Source organism: Tachysurus fulvidraco, chromosome 12, assembly GCF_022655615.1.
Source record: "Tachysurus fulvidraco isolate hzauxx_2018 chromosome 12, HZAU_PFXX_2.0, whole genome shotgun sequence".
Taxonomy (NCBI): domain Eukaryota; kingdom Metazoa; phylum Chordata; class Actinopteri; order Siluriformes; family Bagridae; genus Tachysurus; species Tachysurus fulvidraco.
In genome coordinates, this window is record NC_062529.1 from 2,846,091 (window position 1) to 2,865,915 (window position 19,825).

General features: G+C 40.5%; 1 protein-coding gene across 2 annotated transcripts in view; it reads right to left on the reverse strand.

Annotated features, from left to right (window-relative positions):
* Nucleotides 1-19,282, reverse strand: part of clmna (calmin a) — a 30,716-nt gene extending 11,434 nt beyond the window's left edge. For both annotated transcript variants that reach the window (XM_047821388.1, XM_027159819.2), the window contains exons 1-2: nt 18,890-19,282; nt 1,822-1,883 (exon numbers count right to left, since the gene is read on the reverse strand). In XM_047821388.1, coding sequence (XP_047677344.1) covers nt 1,822-1,883; nt 18,890-18,974 — 147 coding nt within the window. In that variant the 5' untranslated portion in view covers nt 18,975-19,282. The remainder of the gene's footprint in view (nt 1-1,821; nt 1,884-18,889) is intronic.
* Nucleotides 19,283-19,825: the final 543 nt, after the last annotated feature.

Consider the following 19,825-nt stretch of genomic DNA (forward strand, 5'->3'; position numbering starts at 1 on the left):
TTTTGCGTAAAACACATTGCTGTGAACTTTTACTTGACACTTTAGCTGATAAACAAGAAATAAACAATAGGGTCATGGGAGAAGGAACTATTCCCTCCTTCGATTGTAGTTTTTGATTCATCATGGCCTAAAAAATTCGCTAATTCTAAAAACCGACAATAATAAAACAATAGTTTTGAATTTGCTGTCATTTTTAAAATGGCACCAAAAGGAAAACCAGCATTCAGAAACCATTTGCAGAAAAAAAAGTACACTCTATAATTCAACATGTAAAATCAACAACAACAACTTCTAATTTTTAGTAAATGCTTTTTCCCCCAGACAAGTGGCTGTGGATCGAGTGCCTGTTCCAGAAATACTTGGTTGTGAAGCATGAATACACCTCGAATAAGACAAGGCATTCATTCAATTCCAGGGGTTTCGTTACCACGTCGTAAAGTGGGCGTGTTTACGGAGGTCTTGGAAAAATCGCCTCAAAAAAAACAGCATACTACAAAGGACAAAACAGTCATACAGGTAGATTTATTTTAGAAAACAAATAAACAACCAAAAACTACGGTTATGATTAGGGTTAGATTATCAAATAGGCCACGCCTACCCGATGACGCAATACCTGTTACGCTGTTCTGAATTCCCTGGAAATAAGTGCCTGCCAATAGGACAACGGTTCATTGCAGCTAAAGCCATTTTATAATTGTGGCACCCCCTAGTGCCCTCCACCCATAATTCAGAGTAGAACTTTCCAGAAAGACAAAATAATGAAGACAAATGTGTGATTGTTAATTAGTGGGTCGTCAGCCTGTTCAGACGCCAAGCTCCGGGTCACACAATAGAGTCTCATTGTGCCGCAAGACAAAGGACTCATCACTCGACGCTTTCAGTCAGCGCGAAACATGCCGTGAATGGCAGCCTTCTCATCACCAAGCTGCCTGAAACACTAGAAGCCCAATAGCTGATGGACGGAGAGGACAAAGGGACTGGGTTTTAAAGATACACGGTTACCCCTGGTGAGTAAAGTGTAATGCAAATGTGTGAAGAAGAATGAAAGAGAAAGTGATGTAGACATTGGCGGGGAGGAAAAACCCTAAAAGCCAAAAGAAGATCAATCAAAATCTAACAAGAGGAAGAGAGTTAAAATAAAGATGTAACTTTCACTAATCACCTCATACATCATTAATGCCTATTCCATTTTGTTCATTTATAATTAATGGCAAAGGAAAAGACACTTGCACTTCCTGTTATTGCGTGTCACTGCAGTAGCTGTGGGGCTCATTCATTAGGAGTAAAATGACCTACATCTCCGTTACACGGCCTGATTTAACGTCCCTGAGGCAAAAAAGGTCAAGTTTAAGTTTTAAATTTAAACACAAACTTTATCATGATCTCAATACTATCCCTCTTATTTTCTCCTTCATGCACTGCTCACTGAATTAAGCTGGAAAATGGATTAAATACAGCTAGTCAGCTAGCTAAGCACAGCACAAGTGCTAGTCGGCTAGCTAAGCACAGCACAGCACAAGTGCTAGTCGGCTAGCTAAGCACAGCACAGCACAAGTGCTAGTCGGCTAACTAGCTAGCTTAGCTTAGACAGTCATTACTTATCTGTTATGAAACTCTGTTATGAATCTGTTATGAAACTGTTATGAGTTAAACAGGAGATGAAGTAATTCAGGAGCCAGGTTTGCTAGCAAGCTAACCACAACTAGGTCAGTTGTGGTTAAATGTGGTGATGTCATGTGCATGCATAAAAAAATGTCACCTTCACAATGCATAAATCGGGATGAGTCAGGATATCGTGCTAACGAATAAACTCTCACAAACCTTCTCGAGATGCAGATTCATCCATCTTGTGAAGGTCCGCTTCTGAACGACTTCTCTCTCGACTAAAAGGAAGAAAAAAGCAAACAATTAAAAAAAAGTTGATGTCTAAATCACACAAAGAATGAGAGAAAAGATCGGATACTTTTATCAGAAGTTCATGAATCGCAAAGAACCTCAAGAAAACAGAAAGTAGTCATTATAACAGAATTCTGTACACGTAGCATATACGCTAGCAATTTTCAGTTTATTTCAGTTTTAAACTCAGGGAGCTCGGTTTGAATGCTAGAAATTGACATATAAAGCTATAAGCATTTAATTCAGACATGTAGCCTGTTATAGCAAGTGAATGGGAGCCTGTCAAGCACCGAGGGCAAAGGTCATATCCTTGTGTATTGAGTCAATCTAAAATCAAGTTAAAATTGAAACATGACCATAAAGGTCAGACAGTCCGGGTCACATTATACAGTCCACGTCACATTATACAGTCCACTTGGCACCGTTCACTCCGCCGTCTTCTTAATAGACTGTGTGGATACTCTAGTTTTGTCCCCTTCTACTATAGAGGCTCCTCATTAGCATTCAGACCATGTAAATAAACAACAACAGGACACAGACCCCATCCTCGTGGGAGCGCTACTTCAGCCGGAGCTTCCTTTATTCATAATTCAGTTCCAGAAAAACCCAAAGAAGCTCCATTCAGCGAAATCAATAAACGTTGTGCAAAGGACACCATGGAGTAACGACCGAGCGGACGATAGGGAAGGCCAAGCTAACAGTCATACACATGCTGAGTCACAAAACACACAACAGCACACATTCACCAGGCCGCACAGACTAATCGAACATACAAAAGCTCTAGGAACTGAGGAACTGAACACGACGGGACAAACTGTTCAGATAATCAACAACAGAAGTGATGTGTAAAGATGCAGAATGTTATTTTCCTCTTATACAACCCGAGATATCTTTTCTTTTTTGATTGTTATATAAAGAATGAAGGGGGTCACGGTGGCTTAGTGGTTAGCACGTTCGCCTCACACCTCCATGGTTGGGGGTTCGATTCCCGCCTCCGCCTTGTGTGTGTGGAGTTTGCATGTTCTCCCCGTGCCTCGGGGGTTTCCTCCGGGTACTCCGGTTTCCTCCCCCGGTCCAAAGACATGCATGGTAGGTTGATTGGCATCTCTGAAAAATTGTCCGTAGTGTGTGTGTGTGTGTGAGTGAATGAGAGTGTGTGTGTGCCCTGTGATGGGTTGGCACTCCGTCCAGGGTGTATCCTGCCTCGATGCCCGATGACGCCCGAGATAGGCACAGGCTCCCCGTGACCCGAGAAGTGTGGATAAAGCGGTAGAAAATGAATGAATGAATATAAAGAATGACATATAGTTTATAGTTTCGTTCAATATTGTAGCTATAAAAGATAATTTCTGCACCAGAACCTTTTGTGTCTAGAGACTAATAAGACAATAAATAAATAAATAAATCGTCAAAAATAAAAAATTTTGTCCAAATAACACCACAAAAATATATTTGAGGACAGAAATTTCTGCATGTGGCTTGTTCCATTATCGAGCCTTCAAAACTCGACTTGAAATGATAAAGAAAGCAGCTTTGTTGTTTAGGTAAAATACCGAATTAGAGAAATAAATAAATAACCTCTTCGGTTTAAACACGATTGATGAAGTGATGACATGGTGCGTTTTATAATAAGCGGATGAAAACAGAACGGTTGAAGATGACTTGACAGAAAAGTGTGAATTTTTATAGATCAAGTTCAAATGGATGACGTAATCCCTTATCGCCGTCCGGTCGAGTCATGTTAGTAGAGATGGAAATTCTAGCAAGGAACTTTTTTAGCTTGACCTTTTTTTTCACATGTTCCTTCGATACTTCTGTTGTGTGGCAACAATTCCACCATTTCCAAAATAAACACCACCAATCTGTATCGAACCTTAAAAGCAGTAACAATATTCCAGCTTTCGCATCAAGCTAAAACCCACTGAGTTCATCATGGCTGCCTGAGGTCTGTGATGATTTGCAAGATTAGACTAACAAAACCTAAAAACCCAGCACACACACACACGTCATTCGAAGGCTCAGCTCGGTACGCTGCTATTCCCTTGGCGTCTGCCATTTCGTATGGGCTTCTTTACCTCCGGGGGCAATTTGAATCAATGATTCAGAACGGTGCTGTAAAAAAACCAGCAGGATCGGGTTACACGAACACGTACTTAAAAATCTTAATCCGAAGCAAATGTTCTGATGCCTAGAAAAATTAACGACAGGCTTTTTTTGGGCTGCCGGGATTAATCCGAAAGAGTCATGAAAAAGGCAAATACTGAGCATTCAAATTGTTTTTGTGTGGGTGGGGGACTCCCATTTTACTGAAGCTGATACAAAACAACAAGGGAAATCTCACAGCAGGAGTCTCCAGTGTCAGGAGTCCAGAGGAGCAAAAAGAGTTGTCATTTCTCAGCATGATTTTTATTTTTAATTAAAAGAAATGAAAAGACATGAAAAGAACAACACTACTGTACATGCAGTTCTTTAATAAATAAAAAAGTGTAACTGGTGTGTTATAAGAAAGATCAACAAAACCCTTCAGGATGGAAAATGACCAACACTGGATTTGGCTCCACATCATACCACCCTTCTCTTGATTAATTACCTTTAACGACAAACACCTAAACCTTTGATTCCTGTATGTATATCATCCATATTGTACGGTATACCGTCTCTGTAAAAAAAAAAAAAAAAAAAAAAAAAAAAAAGCAGCATCATTTCTCCTAAATGCTTCTCCACCAGAAAGGAAATACTGTATAATCTCCAAAATGACTCAATGGTTCAACAAGTCCATATAAAATGTACTTCCATTTCAAGGAATTTAAGGTTATTTATTTGTACTCGCATTAAAAAGAGCCTGACCCTGAGCTAAGAATGATAAATGCCTTGTCCTTGTCCACTCAATCACCGCAATGTCTTTATTTTAAAAGGTTAGAAATGATAGTTATAGTGCTGGGGCACGTGTTAGCATTTAAACATTTAAACCCGAGCTTTGTGGACGTGTGTGTGTCAGTGTTTTCACTGGCCCAAGTTCACCGCTTTAAGGCAAAGGCTTTTGTGTAGACCCTTTAGGAACGAGGAAATTGGACATACATACACGGAGGGATGGTGCGGTTACTAAGAACGTGCGTTGGTGAAACAGAAATGGAAGACTTGTTCCAGATAAAAGAGATAAAACAAGATTCTTCTAAAGATGGATAGAACAAGACGAATCGATGACTTGGACTCCAGTTGGCCGTCCACCAAAAACCCGGTGGCTGAGAGCCAAAAGCCAAAGAAAACAGTGTGATGCTCCCACCACCATGTTTCACAGTGAAAACAGTGATAAGCATCCTTGGTTTTCTGCCAAAAGATGTCATTCTTTTCAAGACACCAGGGAAACATTTTTGTCATGGGTCTCAACATCTTTTGGATTTCATGTGACTTTCTTTCATTCTTCCACAAAGCCCAGATTCGCAGTGTTCAGGCAATGTACAGTATATCCTTCTCTTGTATGAGCTGTAGATCTCTCCAGCTTCTTTAGACTTCCCCTTGGTTTATTTTGTCATATTTTCTTTCAACAAGTAGTAAAAGCTCAGTGGTTCAAGGCTCTGGGGATCAATAGGTCATTGTGTCAAGACACAGTGCTGATAAATCCGCCACTGTTGGGCCCTTGAGCAAGACTCTTAGCCAATCCCCTCTTCTCCAAGGGCGCTGCATCATAGCTCACCCGGCTCTCTGACCCCAGCTTCCTGTCCCCAAGCTTTGATATGCAAAGAAAATTTGAACACTATAGGATTTCGTTTTGAGGCTATGCAGTATGCACAAATTTTGGCACACACTTCAACCAACCCTTAACCACAGGTATATTTCTCCTGCAATCGTTTGACACAAATGCTAAATACCGTACAGGTGGTACCCTGAAATTACAGATCTAGTGGTGCGCTAGTGCTTTAGGAAAAGTAAAGGTAATTTGCCGCTGGATCGAAAGGACACTTTATCCCTTCTTTAGGAAAGAGAAAATAAACATTCCAAAATTAAACACTCCAGCTGCAGCGTCTCAGCACAAAGCCAGCCCGGGTGCGTCGGAAGAGCCGAGCGGATGTTCCCGAGTGTTTAAACGAGAACGAGGAAGATAAATGAAGTGCGTACAAAATGTGCATCGGTGCGAAACGCAAAAAGAAAGCTACAAAGATTCACAGACACAAAGCCACTTATTCATTTGCTCAAATATAGACAGTCTTTAGTGTCTATGGCCTTGCTGCTACTGTTATGGGATAAAAGTTCAATTTGACATGATGTTCATGAGGGGAAAAAAAATTGGTAAACAGTGATTACTCGTGCTGTCTTATCTAACGGGCCACAGTGTCTCCTGTGAGTGGAATCTGTTAGTGGAAATACCACATTAAGACATGATTCCTTTTCATAAGCTGTGGGGAAAGAGTCTGGGGCAAAACCCAACATAAAAGTGGCATTATGCTCACACATGGTTTTAGACGAGGGAACCTGGTCTCTCTTACAACCTGAAAATGAAATAATAACCGGTCAGAGATGAAACGGTTCAATGAATCTATCCCTTATCACAAATGAATTTTTTCTCTCCTTTAACCTGAAATAAAAACTATTATGTCCCATTTCCTCTTGTTTAGGATTAATCAGCATAAATTCATATTTGTTCACAAACCCATCTATTATCAGACAGATAATGCCGAGTCATCTCACACCTCAGTCGCCGTCAGACCAGTTAGCGAGTGTCGACGCAGGAGCTGAGAGGTTTTCCATGATCGACAGCAGACTAACGTCTAGATTTCAACCGATCGCATCCTGGAATATAAAATCAATAAATGTCTGACCTTTCGTTATTTTCTCCTTCAGTTTCAGTCAGAAATAGATCAAGAAAAATGGCAAATTAGCAAAAAATTAGCAATTAGCAACATAATGAAGAAAAAGCTAGCCAAGGGAGCGCAGTCTCCTGTGCTAACGCTAACTGTTTATTAAATGTTGTTGTTCAGTAAAATAGCACTGTGTGTTTATCCTACTGTGTTCACCTGTTCTGTGTTAAGCCCTTAATCTTAATTACTTAAGTCTAGTTTTACCTCCTTGTTAAGAAACAACCCTTATAGTATTTATATCCAAGACTAGTTTCTCAGTGCCTTATTTCCTGCTTCCTGATTTTGATGCTCAGATATTTCAAATGGTAGAATATTCTCACATTATGCTTTGCCTTTGGACTTTTTGGATTCTTTGGGCACAAAGTTACACAACCGTGTCCCGCTTTCAGTAACCGCATGTAGCGCTAATGCTCGAGTATACATCGGTTTCAACACCGCATCACTCGTGGTGGTGTGTTTTTAACGTGTTTGGTGTTTTATGCGTGTAACCACACCAAATTTGATACCTTTACAACATAAAAAAAATTATGCATCTTAAAATAACCGTGCCCTAAAAGAAAGAAAGAACGTAGGAAGATTGAAAAATAAAGGACAGGGTTAACTAGGTTACCTAGGTTAACCTACCGCCTTAACTAGGTTGTCCAAAAAAAAAAATTCCGCTGCGCAAAAGGCCGTCAAGTGCTTCACACCGCGAGCGGGAACGCGCATCACACGGTCGAAATGAGTGAAAGACGTGGTCCGTCACTGTCTGGAGGATAACTAGCCAGTTGATAAAACGCGTGTCCGTGAGAACTGTAAGTGGAATTATGTTTTGTGTTTATTTAAGCCTGTTATTGTATTAGTCTTTGGTTCAGTCAGGACCACTTGAGTCAAAATAAAGTCAAAATTCTTTGACATATTAAAAAAATTTTTTTGCAAGCTTATGAAATTGACATTTGGCGGTATGGCTCTGTTCTGAATTCCCCATCCTTTTCATGAGCTCCATGAAAGCTAATCAGGGAACAGCAGCAGCTTCGCAGGGGGACAATCTCCCATTTAACTGGGAAAGGATCGATTCAAGTTCGATTCCCCCCACCCCCCATTTAGAACAGAGCCTGCATCAGTGACAACTGAATGACACTGATTAAGTTAAACACACAGTTCCAAGGAGGAGCTACAGTAGGGGATAAGGTGGGTTGCAGCAATGCAGAGGAAACAGCCAAGCAGACAGACTGAGAAAAGCCTTTAAATAGGGCGCCCTGTTTGAAAGGGACCAATGGCGTGTTTAGGAATCAGATCAACTGATGGGCGGGGTTAGAAAATTGACATCAGCTGATAGCCGAGCTTGACTATGTGGCCTGCCTGAACTGACGCTGTACGCTACAGTATATTTCTTGCAAATTTAAAGTAAGTTAGCTGGTGATTTTGTTGTTTGAATTCTTCACCTGCTAGCTAGGTTACACGTGCCTGTTTTTAATCGTTAAATGTAGTACAGAGTCCGTGTAAAAAGAAGCCCCGCCCACCCCTACCGCCCAACCCTACCACCCAATCCTACCGCCCAATCCTACCGCCCAACCCTACCACCTTAACTAACAAATTTTCTGCGGGAAACCCTGAAGGATGAAAACTAAGCCACGCCCAATGGAACTTTTGTGAACTAGTGTTGCTCTGTCAGTGTTATAAAGAGCTTAGTAATAAAATACAGCACTGAGAGAGAAAAAGAAAAAGAGAGAGAGGGAGAGAGAAAGAGAGAGATCATGTTTTCAAACTGTAAAGGGGAAAATCAATTAATTCTATTTTACAAGCCTTTAAAGTCATAACCAGAAGAAAGACACACCAGAATATAAGCTTTGCCTTATTCAGCAGCATTAACAAAATTTTCCAGCCGGTAGAAACACCTGCATCTAATAAAATAAATAAATAAATAAATAAATAAATAGCTTCACGGTGTCCTCACAAGACGGAAATTTGCGCTGACCTCAGCGCTTCTTCCGCTTATCAAACTGACTTTACAGGTTCACCACTAAATGACTCAGACCTTTTACCGTGTCCTTCTGAATGAGTTCTTTCAACAAAAAGACTCCCGATGTCTTTCTGTGAGATGAGGTAATCGAGCTGGAAAACTATTGGCACCCTACCTACCTGCGAGTGCACAGATATTCTTATAGCGAGAAGAATAACACAAGCATTAGGTGATATTTTGCACACAAACAGAGCTGTTTACGTCGTATACTTTTCTTTAAACCTTTTTCCACACCTGTGCTGGAGAGAATAACAGCCCTCAGGCTCGCCTTGTTATGTCTCGGTTCACTCCTCCATGCAAAATATTTGAAGCTCCTTTTTTTTTATTCTTAGGTTTTGAGACTAGAGGTTTAAATACTCAAGACTGAGTCAGTGTAAGACATTAAATAAAGGTTTTCTGTAACCGCATCTGGGGGCACAGTGGCTTAGTGGTTAGCACGTTCGCCCCACACCTCCAGGGTTGGGGGTTCGATTCCCGCCTCCGCCTTGTGTGTGTGGAGTTTGCATGTTCTCCCCGTGCCTCAGGGGTTTCCTCCGGTTTCCTCCCCCGGTCCAAAGACATGCATGGTAGGTTGATTGGCGTCTCTGGAAAATTGTCCGTAGTGTGTGAGTGTGTGAGTGAATGGTTGGCACTCCGTCCAGGGTGTATCCTGCCTCGATGCCCGATGACGCCTGAGATAGACACAGGTTCCCCGTGACCCGAGGTAGTTCGGATAAGCGGTAGAAAAAGAATGAACGAATGAATGTAACCGCTTCCGTCTTGATGTGTTTGGCTTACGATTCTGAGAAAGTCGGATCCTCTTAGCAGAGGTAAGGAAGTTTTAGGTTGAAATATCAAATCCATCTTCATAAGAGCCCCTAAAGCACCAATGACCCACAATCATACAATAATTTAGTGGCTATTAGCTGCTTCTGAGACAACAACCTTCTTTCTCCCTTCTCTCCATCTCTCTTCTTTTGTATTATTGTAAAGTTCTTTGTTTTTCCTCATGCTAATGGACGACACAGGGATTTTTACATGTACGCAACCTCTTATTTATACCCCATGGAAACAGCACCTGGTTCCAGACAACAACAGACATCCTACAGACTCTTACGATTTAAATAATCAATGTTTTAATAATCCTTAAGACTTTCAGCTGCTACATAGACACTATTTGTGAGAGAAAATAGCTAGTTTTTTGGTAGAGATGAAACATTTCAGAGACACATTTGCATTACTGTAATCTGATACTAGATTAACGGCAGGACCGGACCGTGGTTTCGGCATCATTAAAATGAAATGAATCCCAGAGAGCACGAATTACATCCTGAAAAATGTTTGGAAGAACGACAGAAGACATGAGTGTATAAATGTTAGAGTGAATTCATGCCTGCATCGGTGCGGAGGTGGATGTTAAAGATAAACCGGTGGAGGGAGAGCATGAGGAGACACACACACACACACACACACACACACACACACACACACACACAGCTTATATAAGAGCATGGCTGCAGAGGATTTCTTATGCATATCCACATCTGTATGCAGTCGTGAGCACCGGATATACAGACGCCACTCCCACTGCACGGACACTGGACCGCTGATGATGATGATGATGATGATGCAGTCACACAAAACATTATATAAATGCTCTGGTTTTCCTACACACATATATATATATATATATAAATATAATGACCTATAATATATATAATAGACCTACAGACTAATAGAACTCTAAACTGACCCATTTTTCCTAGGCTAGCTTGGTCAAATTTGATTATGATGTTCATCTGGAATCTTCCGCTAAAAAACCTGCCCCGTAAACCCGGTAAATCTCGTTGACTCGAGGAAGGTAACGCTTAATCGACACAGCTACGCACACAATCTTAACATCCTCAACGTTAGCAGATGAGAATTCAAGCATGTACTTATACTGTATTTTGGATAAAATGTGATTAATCTAAAGCCTAAGCGGCACTTAACCGAGATTAGCCCCACCCCTTGAAAGGAAGCACAATTGTTTTAGTAAATAGTGTCGCACGAAGGACATGGCATGATTTCTGTAAGTCAGTGTGAAGGCTTATCAAGAAGCCTACAGGATGTTTCCAATGACGTTCAGGTTATTATTGCAAAAGATCAGCTTTAAATGAACGTCACGCGACTTTAACGTCACACATGCTAACCTTTCCATCTCTTTCGATCTTGATTCCCTGATAAGAAAATAAAAAGAAATAAATGCTCTTTTTAGATGAGTCTTAATGAACAATAATGTATGAATCAAGTTTGGGGTATTAGTGGTGCATTTTATACTGTAGAACAATATCAGGGTTTCCCGCAGCACTTTGTAGTTCGGACGGCCCGCCTAAGCTGGGATAAATCCTACCGCCTTAACTCGGTCGTCCAAAAAAAAATTCCGCTGCACAAAAGGTCGTAAAGTGCATCTCGGAGAATAGCGCGGACGCGCTTCACAATGCAAGTGAGCACGCGCGCCACATGGCCGAAATGAGAGAAAGACATGGTCTGTCACTGTCTGGAGGATAACTAGCCAGTTGATAAAACTGTAAGTGGACTTATGTTTTGGGTTTATTTAAGCCTGTTATTGTATTAGTCTAAAGTTCTTGCAAATTTAAAGTAAGTTCGCTGGTGATTTTGTTGTTCGAGTTCTTCACCTACTAGCTAAGTTGCACGTGCCTGTTTTTAATAATTGTTAAATGTAGTACAAAGTCTGTGGTCTATCTCACAAAGAAGCCCCGCCCCCCGGGCCCCATCCCTTCACCCAACCCTACACCCAACCCTACCTCCGTAAATAAATTTTCAACCAAAAAATACCTTGAGCTTGTTTAAACCAGGCACAATCCTTTTTTAGGCATTTAACCAAATAAATAAATAAATAAATAAATAAATAAAGCCACTGATTTCATAACGATGGGACCGGAAGCAAGACGAGTCGCGTTTGTGTCGTAACTCGGAGCAACGCTGCATCACGTAGCTGTAAGATGTTCATCGCCAACTACCTATACATTGTGTACTCTCATATTAAGAGGAAGTGAGAAAAAGCGGTTCATTATGTTTATGATCTCTTTTTAAGCGCCACTGTAGCTTAACACAACCCAACCGCTAACATATCTCAAGGAATAAAAATAAATAAAATATAATATTATATATATAAAATACAACACCAACTAACAAACGAGCAAAAGAAAAATATTTAACGGAGCTCCCTGGAACAGCAACGCAACAGCTTTCGTTGTTTTGTTTTACAGAATCAACAGCTTCTCTAGTAATGATGAATAGCGCCGCGAGAGATCGAAATGATAAAGCAGCAGTGCAGCAGTTTAACTCTGGGGGGATTTACATCGCAGCTCAGCACAACGAGCAATTAAACAGCCTTCTCCAGAGACGGCGGCGGGCTTCCTAGAAGCAGTGGATTAGATAATATATTATTTTCCACACTGGGCTAATAGTGTGTTGATCCTGTCCAAACAACCTGGATGACTCAACAGTTCTGCACACTGGCGGCGGTTTCACAACGTTTCAACAAAACGAGACACGCTTCAGGATGAGGATAGGAAGGGGAATTGACTTCTCTCTGTGTCAAGTGGACATTGTAGTGGGAGGAGTGCAGCACAGCGCAGTATTGATGGAGAAAAAAAAAGTAAAGAGGGAGAAAGGCTTCGTCCAAATCCACAGTCCAGAATCTTTAACAATGCAGCCTACGTATACTACAAGGTGGCGATTGAAAAACTCCCCCGTAATGGAATAGGGCATTCCGAAAGGGGCAGTTCACTTGTTTGTGTTTGTATATTGGTGGAAAAAAATTCTCCCCACCAGGATTGGAATATCTGAAATTTTTTATCCTAAAGAGGGCTTTTGACCAGACCGGGTTTGTTCTGTTTTGTTCCATTTTAATAAATAAATAAATAAATAAATAAAATAGAGAGGAAAATAAAGAGCTTTTTGTGTCACTTGGCATGCTTATATAACTTAATGGGGACCACAAGTCCTTACAAGACACACTCACATCACACACACACACACCAATCCCACACCTTTTAGCTTATTTTGGGATTATCTATCTATTTATTTATTTATTTATTTTTTAAAGAAACAAAACCAACCTTTCTTTGTGAAGACAAACCAAAAGTTACCCACAGGACAAACCTGTTTTTGTTTGTAAAAAAAAAAACACAACAAAACAAAAAAAAAAGATCTGCAGGTTTTATTTAACAGCAAAAACTACTATAATGCCAAAACGTGTGTGTCTTGAGAGAATGTTTGTAATCTTGGTTTTGAACAAACGTCCTAACAGAGGTAGGAATATCGAAAACTTGATTTAACAAAATAAAATGGCTTTTATTATATTTTATATAATAAAAAAAGACACACAAAAAGGTGTTTTACATCAAATGGACCAGTTCTCTAGACAAGAACTAAAATAGCTGACAAATGAATTAAAAAGGTCCTTAAAAAGAAAAACTTCCTGTTTATATCTAAAAAGCTATAGTTTTTAGAACAGGGGAATGTTTTATATTCTGTTAGTTACAAAATGTCCCCATAAACATATTAGCCAGTTTTGATCTTGTGGCTTGTGGGGACCGTTAGCGGGTCCCTACGACGTCAAAACCGCTTTACAAAGGCAGCCGATATTAACAAAAATAAGGGGTTTTTTTTGGGTTAAGTGAATAAGTGAAGCTTTAGGTGAAGTGAATAATTTAACAGTTAAAATCAATGGAAGGTCCTTGCAAGGTTTTTCCCCCTCCATCACACTTCATATGAAAACTCGTCTATCTCGACAGACAATTCACTGCACAGAAACAGTGAAGTGCGACAAAGACTCTCTGTTTTACTGCTGCTTTCCCGTCCCGGCGCACACCGGCTCCTTTTCAGCATGTCCAAACACTTGAGCAGATGTCAGACCCTTAAACCGTAAAAGCTGCCATTCTTGGGACCGTCTGGGTCACATAACAGACATCCAGAACCAGCTCAGATCTTTTTTAAAATAATATATGAATATAAATCAACATTGTGACATTTAGCAGGCCAGAAAAGTTGCGACCCTGTCATCTGGGATGATGAAGAACCTTTTCCATCAGATAGGATTTCCCAATTCTGCCTTCACCTTGACTGGGCTCAGGTTTGTTTTTTTTTTAGATATACTAAAAACTGTAGCCAGGATTTTCCATCATCATGGCCATTTTGGATTCGGTCAAGGAAGTCAAGGTGGTTAATGTCACAATCTTGCAAAGATTCCAAACCGTCAAGTTGATGCCCACAGAAATCGAGCAGACTGTTAAACTGCACAAGCAAACAATAAGGCAGCATACCGATCCTAGAGATTAGAAGAAGCGGTGGAACTCTGACCGTGATTGCGGCAGTGGTTGCTATTGCAATTAGATCTCACATTGATAAGCACCGTGTTTCGTTGCCGCGTCTCCAAACAAACGCAACAACATTAAGCAATTCAATTGAGAAGCATCAATCTTGAAGATTAAAAACATTGCAATACAACAGAATGCTGTTTGTAATGGTTTGTGGATAATCATTCGCTCAGCTGGCGGGTTTCACACATCGAGCATCAAATCTGCGTTCACGAAATCAGATTACACTATCGACTAGCTAGCTAGCGAAATCATTCACCAAGCTAGCAAAAGAGAAACACTTTAGCTTCAAGGGCAGGACTTGGTTCACACAATTTAAAGTTAATCTGACAGAGCAACAGACGACGACTGCGTTAGCGTGGAAATGAAACTCAGTAGACAGATACGGAGAGGTAAACGAAATAGAAAACGATCGTTAGCTCGCTCTGAAGAAGTTTTCATCGTATATTCTGACATCGAGAACGCCGTTTATCACGCATACTGTTACACGATTCGGCTACTGGAACCGAAAAGAAAACTGAAACAGGCTTCTGACGAACAAGACCATTAACCTCTGAGCCTCTGTTAAACATCTCCGAATCCTACAGATTTAATACGCCGCTCTGTCCGCCTCACTTTAACGTTCTCTCGCTAATGAAACGATCCCTTTTATGAGGATCCTCTCAGGGAGATACGGATCATAAAAAGATACAGATTTATGAACAGCACCGGTTTTCAACACCACCTAACGGATTCACAGCCTACGAAGCCAGGATCGAAATAGCAATTTGTCAAGTCAGGAAGTCACAAACTCACGAACAGGGATCTAGTGCAGAAGATGGAGGACAGAGAACTGAGGAGTCCAAAGAGAGACGCGTTTCTTGTTTTTATCTTTGTCGTGAAGACATACAGAGACTGTGCAAGTCGGTTCTTGTAGTGAAGACAGCTCAGAGGTTTAATTCTCACATTTAAGATCCTTATCGACTCACACATACCTTCATGTTTTCTCGCATGAATAATACTTTTATTTCTTTTTTTTTTTACATGAGCTACACTTACTTTCGACTTTAAGATGTCCACTTTAATAGGAACACCTGTACGCCTTCTCATCGTGTATGATGTATAATCAGGTTATCAGTGAAACGCATACAACTATTCAGCTACAGTTCAAGAGCTTGAGTTAATGTTCATACCGAACACCAGAAAGATGGAGAGACATCATCTAATCTCTTAACAATGCCGTTGATGTCTGGTTAAACACACAGTTTACGCAGAAAAGAATACAATCCAAGATCCAATTCTGCAGGTGGAAAAATCAACCTGTTAATGAAAGAGAGACAAAGGAGAAGATTCAGACCTGTGGTTTGACCTGACAGCAAGGCTACGGTGTCTCAAACAACCACTCTGTACAAAGGTGATTAGCAGAAAAGCATCTCGAGAAAGTGGACGAAGACCACATCAGGGTCCAGAACAAGAATCTGAGGTGATATTTCGCACAGGTTCACAGAAACTGGACGCACTGAATGAATGAATAAATAAATAAATAAATAAATAAGCTAGCTATTATTCCGGTAAGAAACACATTAAGGTGGAACTCCGAAGTCGTGCATTGGCTCCTATACAGAAATATCATTGTGCAGGAATAACATGAGCACCAGCAGCTTTTGATGTTCTCACAGAGGGTGATTTCCGAACAGAGCTCCACACAAACCCACTCGCGCAGCCAGCCGGCGCTGAGTCTGAATCCCAATCACCTCTCGAGGCGCTATGTGTGATGTGTGAGAACATACCGCACTGAAATTCCAGCTCTGATGCAGAGGCCAACACTTTTACAGTGAGCAGTGTGGGTTATACAATCAGCACTGAGGCTGTGCTCTCTGCAGCATCTCATCAGTCATTTCTGCCCTCGCCTACGTGCGTGTTTACGAACACTTGGCGTAATAGACTAAAGACTACTGTATAGACCACAGGCTCTGAGCAACATGTACTGGTTGTGATGCATTATGGGAATGTAAGACAATACAAACGCCGGCTTACTCGGATACTAGAAAATTATCGCTAATAATAATAATAATAATAATAATAATAATAATAAATTAGCTAGTCTGGCGTGCAGGTTACGCTCCAGTGTGCTTCCTCATGGTCCCAAATTCTGTTGGAAACCTTGACGTAATAATGTAAAGCAATGCCGCATTTGATTAAAAGGTCATAACTCATCATTTCTAACCTCCACGTAGAAAAAAAACAAGTTCAGCAAGTGGCATCAAAACAAGATGGCTGCTCCGAGCATCAGTAGAAGAACTTTTTACCTTTAAATGAGTTTTATTGTACATGAATATTAGCTTGTTAATTCAATAGCAATGACTTGTATAAAGTGATTTGCTGAGTTGAGGTAAATATACACCACTCATCATGACTTGGAGCTAACAAAAGACGAATGCGGTGGCAACCGTCCGTCCCCCCGCCAAGCTTTTGTCCTACTGTAGCTACAAGCTCTGACTTCTTAGAACACCAACATACAGCTAGCATCGTAAGCGAATTGATACCGACGAAGAAAATAATTATTAATTATTTGCACACTTAAAGTCATGTTGTCTTCTCACATCATGTATAAAACTATAACGATGGAGAAGCAATTACAGGACTTACGAACGAGCTTTCTTTGATTACCGATATAAAAACGCTTGCAATAGCAAATGAAAGCCGACCGGAAAAACGCGAACGTTTTTGCATCCCGTTAAAATGGAGAGAAAAGAACTTCGGGACACGTCGTGTTCATTTCAAACTTCTCCAAAAACAGGAAACTTGTGTTTGGGAGATGTGTTTGGAAGGCAGCATAACATCAACTCTGTCTCCTAGCAACCAGAAGATTTGCATAGTAACAATGATTCATAGAATCCATGAGAACATTGTTTATGCTAATGTATTATATGAACAATTATATTATTGTAAGCGCACGCCAAAACCGACGTACAAAACACAATACCCCGAATTAACAAATTGGATATGGTGTCAGATTAACACTAGAAGTGATTAGACAAGTTTATTTGAAACCTTGTTGAATCATTCAGTAATTCAATACCGTGGGTGATAACGAAACATAGTAGGTCGAAAATGTGACGCTAGTGAGGCAATAACAGATTTTTTTCTTATATTTGCTCATGCACCAGAATGCCAACCGAGCGCCAGGCAGAGTAAAGCCACAGCAGACAGACAGATTTATTGTAAAACCCTGTGATTCATTTCCACCTGTGGAAACTTTCCTCATATCCCATGATGTCAGAGCAACCCAAAATTTAATTAAAAGCAGCACCACGGCGCAAAACGAATCTCTGATCCATAAAAATTGTTAACGGCTACGGCATCGAATTATTAATGAGATAATATAAATATGTAATGCATTAAAGAGAATAGGAAATAAAATTAAAAGGAGTCTTTTACAAATGAAAGAGTCATTTTGAAATGTAACTATCGTTTGTGGAGTTGTTTAGAAACGTAAAGGAATCAATTTAGGAGTCATTTTCAAATGTACACGTATCGTTGGAGGAGTCATTTACAATGTATGAGTATCATTTACAAATGTATATGACTTCTTAAATGACACATATACAAATGAGACTCATACATTGTAAATGACTCCTCCAATGATACGTGTTTAAGAGAATATACAGTATATATATTTTAAGGAGTCATATACAAATGTATATGTATCGTTTAAGGAGTCATATACAAATGTATATGTATCGTTTAAGGAGTCATATACAAATATATATGCATCATTTAAGGAGTCATATACAAATATATATGCATCATTTAAGGAGTCATTTACAAATGTATGCGTGTAATTTGAGGAGATTTTCACAAATGTGTGTGTCTTATGTGAGGAATCCTGTACAAATGTGCACGCATCATCTGAGAAGTGATTTTCAACTCTACTTGTATCATTTGAGGAGTCTGTAAGAAGTGTACGCTAGTCTATCATTTCAGGAATCGTTTATAAATGTATTACTTAAGCTTACCATTGAATCGTCTGAGGAATCATTTGCACATGTATCATTGGAAAAGTTTGTGGATATAATTTGAGGAGTCACGCAAGGAAAACTTCGAGAAAACACTGGAGACTCCTTCCATCATGTTAAACAAACTTCTTACAGAAAATTTTATTTGATATTAAAAATTAGTCGTTACTAGCCTTCACATTAACATAACTTGCTCTAACTAGACATTATACAACAGGTCATTCTGGTCTACGAATCTGATGGGTCAAGCGGCGTTCCAAGTGTTTATGAGTATAGACCTAACAACAATTTCACACGATCATGAATACGGTGACACCTACTCCGAATCACAGTCACAACGATATTCGGTATAAAAACACAACTCTTCTTGTTGATATTACTGAATGAAACCAACACGTGGGTGTGGAATAACTTCATTCCATCAAGTTTAGCCTTGTTTTGCTAGACTGCAAAAAAAAAGGAAGCAGAATGATCGCAGAGATATCGGTATCGCAATAACGATAATATCGCTCGGTCCTTAGTGGTTACACACAGATATTTTGCTGTTTGTTTGTTTGTTTTGGGGGTTTTTTTACGCAGAGCTCCATCGTTGAGTCTGAGCTGTTGGGACAACTTGTAGAAATGTTATCTGTTTGAAAACAAAAGATGTTTGTGTTTGCAGCAGAACCCTTTAGTTTCCCCTTTTACGCAGAAGTTTGTGCGCGCTTTTCTGTTTTAGTGCGCATCCATCAGGATGATGATGATGATGATGATGATGATGATGACACCTACCTTGAAGGTTCTGCACTCGGATGTCGCTGATCTGCCCGATCAGTTCCTCCCTTTCGAACCAGTCAGTCCAGTCCTGGCCGGCCATGATGGCAGAGAAGCTGCTCTCTGCACCTGGTGCGCAAAACTCTTTCCCTTTAAATTATTCCTCTGAGTCTGTCGGTGCCCATGCGTGCAGCTGTGGGGGAAAATCCTCCAGTCTAGAGTTTAGAAGCAGCACAAGCTGATGCTGTTTCTGCCTCTGGCTCGTGCATGATGATGATGGTGGTGGTGGTGGTGATGGTGGTGGTGATGAAGGTGCACCGAGTTTCCTGCAGCAGCACTATTATTACTACTACTACTACCACCGCCTCTCTCTCTCTCTCTCTCTCTCTCTCTTCCTCACTCTCTTTCCTTGGAGTGAAATGCAATGCAATGGTAGCAGCACCTGGGTCAGATTTCTCGTCATTCTACGTGCACGCCTACTAACCCGGGTTGCCAGAGTACAAAGATTGTACAATGGTTGCCAAGTTGTCTAATAATCCTGCAGAATTCAATCCTGCACTCTAACCTAAATCTCGTTCCATTTATGGTTCAGTAAATGTGCATTCGGTACGATTAGCCAGGTCTTTGATGGTTTCCCTCATGTGGTTGTGTTTGGAGTATGTATGTTCTCGCTGTGCTTCAGGATTTCCTTCTGTTACCTCCAAAGTTCACCAAAGCATCTCTAAATACAGTAGTTTGGTGTGTGTATGTGATTTGACCCTGTAATGGGGTGGCACCTTGTTCAGGGGTTCACTGTCTGGTGCTGAGGTCCCCTGTGATAGGTTCCAGATTCCGTCGGACATTTCGCCCATGTTCACACCGGGATTCTGACAGGATGGCAGTTTTCTCACACTATTGCTAAGGCCACGGTCTCACCGTCTGTTGTTTTTAAATCATATTTCATTGTCATATCAT